Source organism: Liolophura sinensis, chromosome 8 (assembly GCF_032854445.1).
Source record: "Liolophura sinensis isolate JHLJ2023 chromosome 8, CUHK_Ljap_v2, whole genome shotgun sequence".
Taxonomy (NCBI): domain Eukaryota; kingdom Metazoa; phylum Mollusca; class Polyplacophora; order Chitonida; family Chitonidae; genus Liolophura; species Liolophura sinensis.
Genome location: NC_088302.1, coordinates 45530647 through 45545696, shown reverse-complemented (window position 1 = coordinate 45545696; position 15050 = coordinate 45530647). Strand labels below are relative to the sequence as shown.

At 41.0% G+C, this 15050-nt stretch overlaps 2 protein-coding genes across 2 annotated transcripts; one reads left to right on the top strand and one right to left on the bottom strand.

Moving 5' to 3' along the window:
• Nucleotides 1-4097: 4097 nt before the first annotated feature.
• Nucleotides 4098-13559, bottom strand: LOC135473023 (replication factor C subunit 3-like). The gene is given in 9 exon segments (XM_064752794.1): nt 4098-4990; nt 4992-5018; nt 5909-5978; nt 6270-6368; nt 8380-8516; nt 8756-8937; nt 9851-9948; nt 11194-11399; nt 13404-13559. Coding segments are annotated over 9 exon segments (1068 nt in total). The 5' UTR covers nt 13491-13559; the 3' UTR covers nt 4098-4828.
• A 914-nt stretch (nt 13560-14473) lies between these two features.
• Nucleotides 14474-15019, top strand: LOC135473586 (protamine-like). The gene has a single exon (XM_064753445.1). The coding sequence runs from the start codon at nt 14474-14476 to the stop codon at nt 15017-15019; it is 546 nt and encodes a 181-aa protein (XP_064609515.1).
• Nucleotides 15020-15050: the final 31 nt, after the last annotated feature.

Here is a 15050-nt window from a genome sequence, read left to right as displayed (position 1 = left end):
CATATCGTCTGTCTGAGTGGGTTCACCACGTGGGGTTTGAGTAGCTATGGACCTAAGGATTGGCTTGACGGGTGTAATCGTAATAGAATGGGGCTGTTCAGGGGGGGGTATCTACTACCGGCCCTTCTGTTAGAGCTCGCTCATTTGACCCCTCTGGGTAAATTTTATGGGGGTTATCTTCTTCACGTACTGATTTTAAAGCATCAGCAAAAAGAAATTTTCTTGGTAACCTTTATGAACTGCGCTTTACATACCTGCTCTTCTATATGGGCAACCCATATACGCCGAGCTATGGCTCAGGGACCCCGCAGTTGACACATTTGGGGCGATCCAGGTTGTGGCATTCATCAAATGTATGGGGGCCGCCACATCTTGGGCATCGCTGGCGCCCCCTACATTCCCCTGAAATATGCCCAAAGGACTGACATTTGAAGCAACGTATGGCGGGTGGAACATATTGCTTGACAGGAAATATTTCGTAACCGAGAGAAACTTCTTCCGGTAGTGCATCCGAATTAAAATATAGCAACATACATTTGGTTTTAGTTTTTTCCTTCCCTTTAGTCAGACGCTGTGCTTTCGTTACTTTGTATTTTTTCAGTGCTTGTTGTACTTCTTCTTCAGTGATGTCTTCCCCTAACCCATAAATCACCCCACGTGAAAGGGTGATATTGGAGTGCAGCCTGCAGGAGACATCTCTTCCCATCAGCGTTGTTATGCTGAGTGCCTTTTTGACTTGAGTGGCACTATTACAAACAATCATTAGGTCTTTACCGTTAATTTTCTTTACTTGTTTTACATTGCCAATTGCTTGTTGTAAACTCTGACCAAATTTAATTGGGTTCCACCCAGTGACAGGTAAGCCCCCCCATAGATGAAATTACAACATTGTTATTGTTATTTCCCTGCTTCTGACCCACCTGCTTTGCTTTCTTCCCTTCCTGGGAGCTTCTATCGGTTGAAAAATCGCGCGTTCGTTTTGTAGTGGATCGCGTTTCCACGACTTCCATGTCGTCTCCTTCTGCGTCATCCATGGCTGTAACTAATGACTATAGTGGTGTATGCACAGGGGAGTTATTACAAGACGACAGTTAAAAATAGCAGAAGTTGCTCGGGAGCTGCTCCGAGCCAGGGAGAAAAGACGAAAGGCGCTCTGTTAGGTGTGGAAGAGACAGTGTAAGTACAGGATTTCCTATCCCACAATTGTACACTATACCTAAAGTATAGTAACTTATAGCCCTATGCTACTATATAATACTAACGATATTACTATTATACACTATATATTACTATATACACTATATATTACTATATATACAATCAATTATAGAACTTTTTTTCTATGGATTAACTATATTTCTAATATCAGATGTGACTGCTTATCAGCCAAAAAAACAAAAAAAAAAAAAAAAAAAAAAAAAAAAAAAAAAAAAAAAAAAAAAACAAACAAAAAAAATTGTTGCCAAAAAGCCCAATACTAAGCAACAAAGGTGTATTATTAATTTAGAATTTACAAGACCGAAAGCTATCACAAAAAATCCAAAAAAATATCAAATATACAACACTATGAAAACCACTCTCAATGGACGCCTGTACAAGAAAGGGGGTTAAGTAGACCTTTGCCTCCTTTACCGCGTCCAGACATATCTATACCTTCTATCGAGCTGAGCAAGTAGAAATATCATCTTTGTGAAAGCATAACAGGCCCTGTTATATATGTGCACAGCGCGGACCTGATGGAAAGCACCTTGTTCAATGCTTTGTTTATTTCACTGGCTGTTCATTGGCTGTTAATTCTGTGTCTAAAAATAGTTGAATCCACCTGGGACGTGTATAAGCCGTGTTTTCTGTGCAGAGGAGAGGTATTTTTGCTGCATCCGCTGGGAGCCAGGAGAGTGTGCGACGCTCTCGTATCGAGTCCATTTTATTGATATGAGCTGGTGATGCCAGTTTCATTTGGGAGGACAGATTTTTATGCCGGCACCGTTTGTGTACCACAGTTGTACTGATGTCTGGTTTATGTGAATTTCTGCGTAAGTCACGTTTATTGGTGTTCGGATCTTTATTATGATTATACAGTGTTGACTGTGTAGTTTGTTTAACACGCTGACCTCACCTGACCGACAAGGTCGTCAAGGACTCTAAACTGAAGTTTTCAGTTTTGCAAAGGACGTTCGTTCTGCCACAAGGTGACATTACTCTACGTCTCTGAACGGCTCGTTTGTGAGTTTCTGCGGGAGCTGTGACTGTTCTAAAGTGGATTATACCTCAATGCCTGTGTTTACCCTGTGTTGTGCTCTGCGGGTGTGACGTCATTCAAAGGCTTGACTGTTCCAGTTCTGTGTAACCTGTGTACTGTGTTCGCGTTCGCTAACCTAGCGAAGTACCTGACTAGGACAATTTGTGACTTGTGTGAATTGTGTGTTTATCCCATGGTCTTTACGTTGGATCTCCTGGAATACGTTTCCTTGGGATGCAAAGGTGAACTGGAAACTTGTAAAGACCGGTAATACTGATGTGTATGTTTTTTTTATGTTGTTGTTGTTGTTGAACTGTCTGTAAAACTGTACGTCTCATATTATATATAAAGCCATTGTTTACATTGTAATATTGAGTCACTGAGTCTGTTTTCTGTTGCTGTTTTCAATACCGTAACAACAGGTACGGGAAGTTGCTTTCTAAAGCTGGAACCAGGGTTCCTTACAACTGCCAAATATTTTGTAGTGTCTGAATGCCCGAAAATTTCTGATGTATGCACCAGTCGATGGATTGTTTTGTTGTTGCGGTAAAAACCGTGTATGCACCGTATTTAAGACCAGAGAGAGACCGTTTACATTTATGAGTGTAATTATATATATGATGGCAAAATAAATTAGAGCAATTATCACGACACATTTAAACCGATTGGTGGAACCTGATCTGTACAGCATAATTTTCATAAGAATATAAAATAAGACTACAAACCTTCATAGCTTAACCCACTTCTCTCTGATCGTGTCGTTAACTGGAAACCTAAATGGTTTGCATCCAGGTATCTTACTGGATATTCCGAATTGGTGATTGCATAGTAATACAAAACACTAGCTCATATTGAAAATCAGAAGGTTTACCAAAATAAGGCACTTTCGTACACTTTTTCGTGGTGGAGTGCAAGTTTCTCTTGATCGCCGTTCGTCGTCTGCTTGCCGGCAATGGTTCCGGAAGTAGAAGTCGGATCAAAGGTCAAACGAGACTTGAGAGGCCTATGGCAGCATGAAATCTGCAGTTTTTGTCACATTTTCTTCATTTTGGGGGGTAGAACAGGACTCTCGTCTTGGTGTTTGTTGTGTAACGCGATACTGCTGATCCTTCTTTTGTACCTCGTCAAATCTTGACACCTCAAGATTGTTAGAGCAAGTGGAAACCTGAGGTCGCATCACTCGTACCACATGCACAGAAGAGCTTAGGTAGCCTAGAGTAGACACATCCTTGGGTTACTGTTAAAGAGATAACTTGTGTCTGACTGGTTCAAACTGATAACATGGCCGCACATGGGATATTCTCAAAGTTTTTGATTTTGCTTACTTTGAATGTGATCTTTCGGTTGAGCAACATCACAAAATAATAAATTGTGCTTTTTACACTTCCTGTAGAATGCTTCGTTGATGTATATAGACATTTGGTCTAGTGTTGTCTTTTCTTCTAAGTCAGACTTAGGCATTAACTTAAAAACTTAATACTGAGCTAAAATGGTGACTTACTTCAGATATTTCTGCGTAAAAAGTGTTAGTTAAGTTCAGAAATAGGACCACAAGCCAAGTCTAAAGCCAGCTAGTGTAAGACAGCTTCGTGACCCCGAGGAATAAATTAACTTTCTTAGTTAATGTCTGGAGTCCACATTTGAAACATGATAAGGAAGCTTTAGGTTTATACCGGAATTGAACTCACAGTGAATTAACTACTGGTCACAGATCCACATTTCATTTTGAATCCTTGCAGAATTGGTAACACTGTTCCATCCCATTTAAACTTCATGGACAGCACATAACACAAAAATCTGCCCAAAGTAATTGTACATGTAAATGACAAGACAGAATATCAACTTTATATTTGTCAGCAGTTTATTTGTTTGTTTTTGTCATATCTACAAACAACATTTTTGTGGATTAACAGCACAGTGAGGACAGCTTATCAATTTGGTTTGTGCAAGTTTTGTTCTATAATCAATACAAAAAAAAGGAACTAATGAAATTAAGGATAAAATAACGTGCTTTATTCCAACCTTGATAATTCACCATATATAATCAGACCTGTCAAGCTTTATGTACACAAGGTAACCCATTTCAATTCCATTATTACAAGTAGCAGATAATGTAATTTGTTTTTGCATATCAACACTGGTTTCACACCACTCCAGCCTCCACTCACATACACATTATAATCGGTCCTCAACAGCTTTCGACATTCCTTCGTAACGCCACGTTCGCCCCTGCTGTGGTATTTTCCTACATGTACATGTTCCATTGTAAAATTCACTTCTTCGCAACTAAACCCAATTAGGTCAACTGACGTAAGTAACAGAAGGCATTGAATTTGTGTGAATTAATCTGGGCACCTGTCAACATCAGACTTTGGCAGTATTACTGTACGAATGAAAACTTCACCTGTATGCCACTCAACATAGCAGCCATAACATCACTGCCAACATTCATAATAGGACAATCAACAGCCTCTGTCTTCCAAACAAGCACAGTGTACTAAATAATAACACAGTCAATATTGAACACAAATCATGTCATTGTCACTCTTCACCTTCTCAGGATGCACAGCATTGCATTTTGATCAGGAATCAGAAAAGATCTGCTATTCCTTCCTCCAGGAAACGTTTATAAATGGCCATGAACTTGGCAACAAAGGCCTCCAAATGGTAGATAGATTTCTGTCCCATCTGAAGTCGGTGTTCAAAGAATGCTGCAGACTGTACCACTTCTGGCTTAAGCTGGCCATCACAGGTTTTTGATTAGTTCTTGCAGCAGACCCTGAAATCACAAAGTCAGCCATGAGACTGGGAACAAAGACTTAACACAGCATTTATTTGTGTATTTGTCGGATTGGTGCAATCTGTACATAATAATTTTTCATCTAAATAAATGCGCTATGGTTAATGGTTGAGGGAAACTGGAATATATGACCAGTCTTCATGAGGAGCCTGAGCACGCTCCTGACGTAAAAATAGCAGCAGAGGAACGGACAGCTGGATGCAAATGTACATCCTGAATAGATCTAACAATAAATGCACATGCACAGCTTTCTTGAAATAGACTCTGTTTTGGAGATATGGTGTTTAAAAGTCAAAATATGAACTCTGACTAGAGAAATTAAGTCAAAGGTCATTTGCACCAACTAAACTTTATTCTAATATGTGAATTTAGCCTAGAAGTTTTGGAAAATGTAATCAAAGGAAGGCAGATCCTGCTCTAAATGTAATCATAACACCACAACAGTCAGATGAAGTTCACTTGAGGGGATTGCACTCTTTTATCACTGAAGTCAAAAAAACTTCCTACTCTAACAAGTGACCTGCCAGAAATGTTTGAATACATTTACAATAACACAGGCTCCTGAAGAAAGTTTCTCCATAAGTAATTTAGACGAACAGCACATCTATAAAGAATGGATTCTTTACAGATGAAGAAAACTGAAGAGCTGAATGTAAAATTTATGAAGTGGCATCAACTCTTTAGCCAGAACATGGTAAGACAGGTGACTGGTAAATTAATGTCAACAGAGCTGATGCCTAACATATTTGACAAGTCACACGATACAGAAGGCCTATTTTTGCCTTTAGCGATATAAGGAGTTACAGTATGGAACTCCACTAGCGGTTCTCAAGATGTGTTTTAGGAGGATAAAGTTGTCAAGAGCTTACCCTCATGATGACGTCTGGAGGAATACAGTGCGTGATCAGCTCATACAGACGACCTCTGACCTCCAGTAATCTGTTTACACAAAACAAACACCGCCATGCTTCAATACACATTCCTCACAAAGCATTATTCATGTCTCTCAGGACAAGAGACTTGTCTCATATTTAAGATAAGCCGTATGAACATTCATCTCTTTTCCAGCTATTTACAGAATAACATTTTGCTGGGAACACTTCTAAAGATATGATTTTATCTTAAAAGCTGAGAAAAAAAAGAATGTTTGTATACAAAACCTCAAAACTTTGCGTTTGGAAAAAATATCTATGAAAGAACACAATGAACAAAAATGACGAGGTTGCCCACCTTTTCGGACTCTGCTGCTGTACTATAAGATTGGCCGTTTCCCTCAAGTACAATTCCCAGTCTGGCTCTGTCACAGTTTGGTCAGAGCTGAATGGGTACCTGCAAAGCAAGTAATTATTGTACTACATACAGTAATACTTCTTTACATGGCATGTCAAAAACAATGTACAAAAGCTTGTTTCTCTACCTATCTACCTGAAAAGAAACCACTAAATTAAAAATGTGTGATATATCCATATTGTTGGTAACATGGTAAAATGCAGTATTTTCCTGCTTATCAAGACAAAAGCCTGCCATATTTGAGGCCATCAGGGTTTTGTAAACCTTCATGATTTCAAATTTCTAGGCTTTTTTCCACACTTGGAATAAATAATATTCAGTAATATAAACTTCAAGCAATGTAAACTGATCTTATTAACTAACCTTCCTCACAAACAAATCCGCAGTGCATCAAGCAATTTGAAAGACACTGGAAACCAAACTTGCCCACAAAAAAGTCTGCATACTACATGTAAATACAGTCTGAACTCCGGCTGATTCAGTGGTGTGTCTAAAGATGGGCCTTTACATATCCAGTACATATGCCAAGCTGGTTCTCAATTTTCGTGCTTTATAAGATTTCCAAGGCTCTGGGAAAACCTTGGGCCATCTACTAGAAAAGAACCAAACCAGGCCTGATTTCTTGCAGACAGAAGTGCATGATATCCATATCAGTGTACTCTATGTGCCTCACAAGCTCACTCCTATACTCAAAACCCCTCACAAGCTCACTCCTATACTCAAAACCCCTCACAAGCTCACTCCTATACTCAAAACCCCTCACAAACTCACTGCCGTAGTCATCACCCCTTACAAACTCACCATTGTACTCCACTCCCTCCACAAGCCCACTCCTGTACTCAACATAGCTCATATGCTCACTGCTGTACTCAACACCTCTAAAAAATATTCACTGCTGTACCCAAAACTGCACAAAACCTCACGGCTGTAGTCAACACTCCGCACAAACTCACTGCTGCACTCAACTCCCTTCACAAACCCCCTGCTGAACTTTAAACGCTTCACAAACCCACTGCTGTACTTAACATCCTTCACAAACCTCGACATGCCTCACAAACTCACTGCTGTACTCCACATGCCTGACACGCTCACTGCTGTACTCAACACCCCTGACAAACCCACTGCTGTACTCAACACCCCTGACAAACTCACTACTGTACTCAACATGCCTCACAAACTCACTGCTGTACTCCACATGCCTGACACGCTCACTGCTGTACTCAACACCCCTGACAAACCCACTGCTGTACTCAACACCCCTGACAAACTCACTACTGTACTCGACAGGCCTAACAAACTCACTGCTGTACTTCACATGCCTCGCACGCTCACTGCTGTACTCAACACCCCTGACAAACCCACTGCTGTACTCCACATGCCTGACACGCTCACTACTGTACTCAACACCCCTGACAAACCCACTGCTGTACTCCACATGCCTGACACGCTCACTGCTGTACTCAACACCCCTGACAAACCCACTGCTGTACTCAACACCCATGACAAACTCACTACTGTACTCGACATGCCTCACAAATTCACTGCTGTACTCCACATGCCTGACATGCTCACTGCTGTACTCAACACCCCTGACAAACCCACTGCTGTACTCAACACCCATGACAAACTCACTACTGTACTCGACATGCCTCACAAACTCACTGCTGTACTCCACATGCCTGACACGCTCACTGCTGTACTCAACACCCCTGACAAACCCACTGCTGTACTCAACACCCCTGACAAACTCACTACTGTACTCGACATGCCTCAAACTCACTGCTGTACTTCACATGCCTCGCACGCTCACTGCTGTACTCAACACCCCTGACAAACCCACTGCTGTACTCAACACCCCTGACAAACCCACTGCTGTACTCAACACCCCTGACAAACCCACTGCTGTACTCAACACCCCTGACAAACCCACTGCTGTAGTCAACACCCCTGACAAACCCACTGCTGTACTCAACAGCCCTGACAAACCCACTGCTGTACTCAACAGCCCTGACAAACCCACTGCTGTAGTCAACATCCCTCAAAAACTCACTGCTGTACTCGACATGCTTCACACATCAGCAAAGCCCGCCTCAAGTTACGCTGACTCTTCTCGGCAACTCTCCGAGCCAGCTCTACTGGTAATGTCAGCCCTTCCTTCTTACACACTGTCTGTAAAATGCCACAAATCTGAAACCAAATTCTTACTTTTAATGTTGTCTCATTTTCATTAACTTATGACTAGGCAGCCCACTATTTCCATATTCTCTTCATAAGACATTTCAATACTGCATGATATGTTTATCAACAGTGGAGATTAGCATCTTTATCTAACCTTACATTTTGATTCACTATTATTTAAAAACATGAACTTTGGATGATCCTATCTTTGCCTTTATCTTGTATGGAGGTAAGCGAATGCTATTCACCTCATCAATAGATGGAGCTGGTACCCGAATTCCCAAACATCGACTACGCACAGCTTCTATGACTTTACTGGTGGAGTTACAACAGAGGATGAGTCGACATGTGGCCATGTATTTTTCCATGGTGCGGCGCAGTGCGTGTTGAGCATCTTTGCTCAGTCTGTCCACTTCTGTCAGAACCACCACTGCAAGTGAATCAGGCACTAACATCACATGCATGCAAATTCATGATCTGTCAGACTCAAGATGATGCAAGTAATTATACCGCTCCCTCATAACATGAATTACAACATGTCATCCATTACAAAACCGTCGGAATTGTTAGGAAAATTTATTCATCTGACTGCTGTTTTATGACGTACTCAATAATATTTCACATAGCCAGGGAGAAATCATGACCACCAATATTGCTCGCAGACCATCTTGTGGAGGATAACCCAGCAGCTGGACTTGAACTAACGACGACTGCATTAGTGGGAGGTTCCTTGGTCAGAGCCCAGCGGTGGCACGCTAACCACCTCGGACACAGAGCTGGTTAGCGAGGTTAGTTATATAAACCATAACTAGGGGTCAAAATATTAGCCATTCACTATTTTTTTGTAAATTTAAAAGTAAATATGATGACCTCAAAATGAGACTGGGTCACAAAGATGACTTTTAATAATGCAAATACGCATAATTTCAGACACACAAATGAATGTTTTTGTAATTTATCCACTTTCATGTTGTTTTGACTGTCCAAATGGAATCTAATATATTTCAACCCTTTCAGTCTTACTGGATGACCTCAGTTTTTGCCAAGGTCATCACTTTGAAGAACTTGAAATATCAAACATTTTGACTCCTATAAACCATTATTTATCTGAAATCTTTTCCATCATTATTCTGATGCACTGGTTTGATGTTGTATTTTAACCTTTCTGAATTCAGTTCCCTAAAAGAACAGGAGTCAAAATCTTCAATCGTTTTTTAAGAGCTCAAAATAACAATGGTGACCTGAAATTGAGCACAGGTTGAACTAGCAAATATTTGTAATTTCACGCACATAAAATGACAATTTAGTGTGATTCCAAACATCTCATTCTCGGTGATATGTACCTTTAAAGTCTCTTTGTGACACGGAATCCAACTGATTGACCTGAGCCACGTTTTTGATCAGTTCCTGAATAACAACACGGTCCTGAAAGCCTACATCACTGAAAGCAGAATACATATGAAATAAACTAGATCCTTCTTCTAGATCTAACAACACGGTCCTGAAAGCCTACATCACTGAAAGCAGAATACATAAGAAATAAACTTGATCATTCTTCTCTACAATTTTCCAGAAATTAAATGACCTCCAGATTTGTAGTTGCAGGTCCACTTTTAACTTATTTATACCAATATATATATACTTTAACCTAAAACTCAAAATCATCTATACTTGCGATATTAGCATTACCACCACAGTGATGTCCCTTTAATGGCATAGAATTTTATTTATTTATTTATTTGACTGGTGTTTTACACTGCACTAAGAATATTTCACTTATACAACAACCACAAGCATTATGGTGAGTGGAAACCGACCAGAGCCTTTGGGAAGCCTACAACAATCCGCCAGGTATTGGCAGACCTTCCCACATACCAAGGAAGAGGGAGCCAGCATGTTTTATGCTTGCACACTACCCACCATGCTACTGAAGCCCCCTTTAGGGTACAGAAGGAATGCTGTAAAATAAGTTTAATAGAAATCTTCATAAGGATTACAAACTGGTCCTACTGTATGTCAAAAATGTTCGTCAACCTTTCCTGACATTAATTTACCAGTCACCAGTCAAACTGAAGGCACAGATGTCATCCGTTTTTCAGTAACTCAGCTCAATTCCTCAATTTTCTCCATCAAGTCTACTCTAAACAACTGTTTTTGTGATAAGTATTCTTCCGAAAACATACAGAGTAAATATAATCAAAAATAGTAGCCTAACATTACTCAAGTTTGATCTTGAAACTCACCTATTGTTTAGGCATGTTATTTTTCATCAATGAGAACTAATCAGGTGTATTACTCTCCAGCAAAATGAACTGTTTAGGTGTTATTCTTTCACAATGTGAATTGTTTAGACATGTTACTCTTCAGCAATATGAATTGTTTAGGTGTGTTGTTCTTTCACAATGTGAATTGTTTAGGCATGTTACTCTTTGGTAATATGAACAGTTCAGAGGTCTTATTCTTCAACAATGTGAAGTGTTCAAATGTGTTATATTTCTTCAATATGTTTTCTTTAAATAAATATGTTTTATTTATTTATTTATTTGATTGGTGTTTTACGTTGCACTCAGGAATATTTCACTTTAACTACGGCGACCACCATTATGTGTACCTGACAGAGCCTGTAGGAAACCCACATACATCGGCAGGTTGTTGAATTGTTTAGGTGTGTACAAAGACTTCTCACCTCGGATTCACCTCTATGTGGTAATTACTTGACACAGCGGATATGTCAATCTTCTTCTTGGAAGGCGTGGTAAAGGTGTGTGTGTCAATCTTGAGCTTCTCCACCCCTGAGCCGTACAGCTCCCTCAGTAGACACATCACCCGAGTCTTTTTCCCTGCCCCAGACGGCCCGAACACCATCAGGTGGGGGAAATCCCCTCCAGCCACCTGAAGTCAGGTCAAGTCCAAGTCAAATACTCAAATACTGTATTACTATTTGACAACAAAAATTCACCCGAAAAGGTGAAAGGTCATGAAATATTACATTTGGTGAGGAAACATTTTTCCACATCACCCTACCTTCCCAACAAATCCAAAAATCACTGCTCTAAGATCAGTATAACTCTCAGAATCAGGCAAAATTATTAAGTCATGGATGAAGATTGAGGTCAAATATGGCAGTCAGTGAAAATCAGACAATAAGAACAGACACTCAGCTTGTCATGAAAAAAATTAATGTTCCAAAATGGCTGTCAACTGTGAGTTATTTGGTACTTTTAAAGTTTTTGCAATTTAATGTGAGAGAAGACAACATTTGAGACACAAATAGAATATGACTTAGAAATGAGCACAAAAGGTAAGTCTGATGGCTGTAGGTGGGATGGGGATGGGAGTTTGATATTCGCAACCTTTTCTTTTTGGGAGTCAGGATGGACAAAAAAGTTCTAAAATAGCACAATGAGCCCATCTAAATGGACAAGAAGAAGATGTTAAACTCGGTAAAGTTCGGCTTACTTTAGCCACATGAGCATAATTTATTTATTTATTTGACTGGTGTTTTACGCCGTACTCAAGAATATTTCACTTATATGACGGCAGCCAGCATTATGGCGGGTGGAAACCTGGCAGAGCCCGGGGGAAACCCATGACCATCTGCAGGTTGCTGCCAGACCTTCCCACTTACGGCAGGAGAGGAAGCCAGCATGAGATGGACTTGAACTCACAGCGACCGCACACATGACCATAAAGCCAATCTCAAACAATAGGCTTATACAATATGACTGTGTTTTACTCTTCTGACTAGCTCTATAGGGGGATCTAGCTGTCTCATTCCATTTTTGTGTCCGATTTATGTCAATTTAGTGAAATGCTTCCCCTTTTAAATGTGAACTGAACCATAACTTTTTCGCCATGTATACATGGCTAACACGACTCAATCATTAGCCATCTTTGACAATGTATAAATGTCGCGGATGTTGTGCAGATATTTGCTCGGCAATACTTGGAGACTGCAAGCTACGGCTTCATCTTTTTTTGAGTATGCCTCCACATGGGATAAGAAATATAGAAGTTCAGAGTATTGCTCAGTGATCATACAGAAATTTCAAACAATAACAAATGATCCTTGCGTGCACAGGCGCTGCATTCCAGTCTGTAAACCCTACATATGCCATATACCAGCCTCCTAAATACAAGAAGTAAAGGTATGTAACGACTTTCGGCTGGCACCACGCTATGTCTCCGAAATTCAACTTATTTCCCTATCTTGAGCTACTATATGCTCAGATCCATTATTAGTACTTCCAAACCAATGGTATTTTGTCCCAGTGGCACTGGTATGTGTTGTCCGAGCCCACAAGACATGGGTGGTGTCCACCCATCATCTTACTCTATTGTATACATGACTATAAGTTATCTCCCTGCCACCCCTCCTTGCAGAACTTCAAACATTATGAATGGGCGAAAATCAGCATTTCATCCATTTAGCTCCTTGCTATTTATCACCTTCTGCTCCTAGCCTCAACTGCTTCAAAGGATACTGATCTAATGTACGTACCATCGTCCAAATACTACCCAATGCAATGCTGCAAGTTTGTCCCCGGAACTGTTTAGTTTGACCAGGCGTCGCTACAACTGTGCTCCGCATGAAGCAGAAACACTTGTGAAGCCCGTCATCTAATCATATTTTCTTTCATTTGCCTACTCTAAATTACTTTTCTTGACGCTCTTTACAGGCATCCATTTTATAGTGAATGGGATCCAAAATAGTTGCCCAATATCTTTAATAGCCCTGGGTGACAATGCTCGTAGGGCCTCGCATAGTCATGGCTGGGTCCCCTTTAGCCTGGTAGGATAAATTTGTGAAATTTTAGAAAACAGTTTAAAAGGTGAAAAATTACAACAACAACACGAGCACAAGTCAGTGAGGCTGAGATCGAGTTGGTCTTTTACCAATCGCTTCAAATGGGTTGCTTGTTTCTTATGAAAATCCAGCTTCGCCAGAGATGTCGGCCGATATTTGTCCACCCAAAGGCTCATTTTCACCTCTCTCTGTGTGGTTTTGAAAATACAGACTCAGCCGTTTCGAATTCTTTCGCTCAGCCTCTTCTTGAGATTTCGCGGGAAAGTGAAACAATGATGTCATCTTGGGGATCCCGGAAGTAAGGGAATTCCCATGTGCGATCAACGTACACAGCGGGATTCCCCGAAAAATTAAATTTTCTCTCCTTTATACATTTCCTTATTGTGGTGTAATTTGCGTGTTACTTCTTTTTCACTTTTTATGCACATAAAAATGCATGTCAAAATACCCAATTTAAAGGAATGCAGAAATGAACATATCGGCTACCGTTTATATTTGTACCTGTTGTCGCACTCACAAAATATAAAGCATACTTTGTTCATAAAAAGTACGTAGTTCTCTCAGATAACAACCGTTGTCACGTTCTAACAAAAAGTACAAAGGAGGGGCGAATTTCCCCGAAGCACGATGCCCGTAACGACCGAGTCGAAAAGTAAACAAACCCCTTGGCAACAACAATTTCACCATTCTTTCCATGTAATTACAGGTTATATGCGTTGACAAACTCATTTTTCAACATTGTCTTCCTCATGGAGTACATGTTTGTTTTTCCTGACGCATAGCTGTCATTTCTCAAGCATCTTGAAGGAACCTGTTTCAATTTCAGTATAATTTAAGAGGCGGTTTGAAACTACCGTCAGTTTTGAACTCGTCATATGGTCAACAAACAACCATTTTTCAAACTATTATTGTAACAACTTATCGACTTCATAAAGAATTGACACTGACAGCCAAAATGAAGCTTATGAAACTATCCTGAAGTGCCATACATGTTAGTTAAGCAGAAATGTCAAGGGCAAACTTGGGTGGCCATGAGGGAATCCCTCATTTGTGACGTTGGTGGAATCTCCGAATTTCGTTGACGTCCGCGCTCAGCCTTTATAAACACAACTGTCCTTCTATTAGTTATCATTGCTAGCCTCTGATCTGAGGAATTACAATGGCCTTGCGAAGGAATAGAAAACGGTCTGCCAAGCAGGCAAAGCGCAGGAGTAGCAGCAGTGCTGCTACTCCTAAATACTACCGTGTGGTTAGAGCCATTGCTGCTCTTAAAAACACCAATGGCTCTAGCTTGAAATCTATCCAGCGGTACATGAGGACCAGCAGGAAGGTCACTGTAGGAATGATGAAGAGAGCAATCCGTGCCCGCCTTGTCATTCGTTCTCAGGGCCGCTTCAAGGTTTCTCGTTTAGCTAAGCGTCCACGCCGCGGAAAGGCCCGACGTGCCCGCAGGCGAAGGGGACGCAAGGCAGCCAAACGCCGAAGGCGAAGCCGTCGTTCACGACGTAGCACTCGCCGTCGCCGATCCCGCAAACCCAAGAGCAGGAGGAGGAGGCGAAGGCGAGGAGCCAAGCGCGCTGCGAGGAAAACTAGACGCCGCCGACGAGTTTCCCGCCGTCGGGGACGCAAATCTCGACGTAGGGTTGCCCGCAGGCGTACCCGTCGGGCACCTCCCAAGGAAAGCCCAGTTGTCAAGACTGCATAAACACTAGAAGCGCTAGTGCAACATACATCGG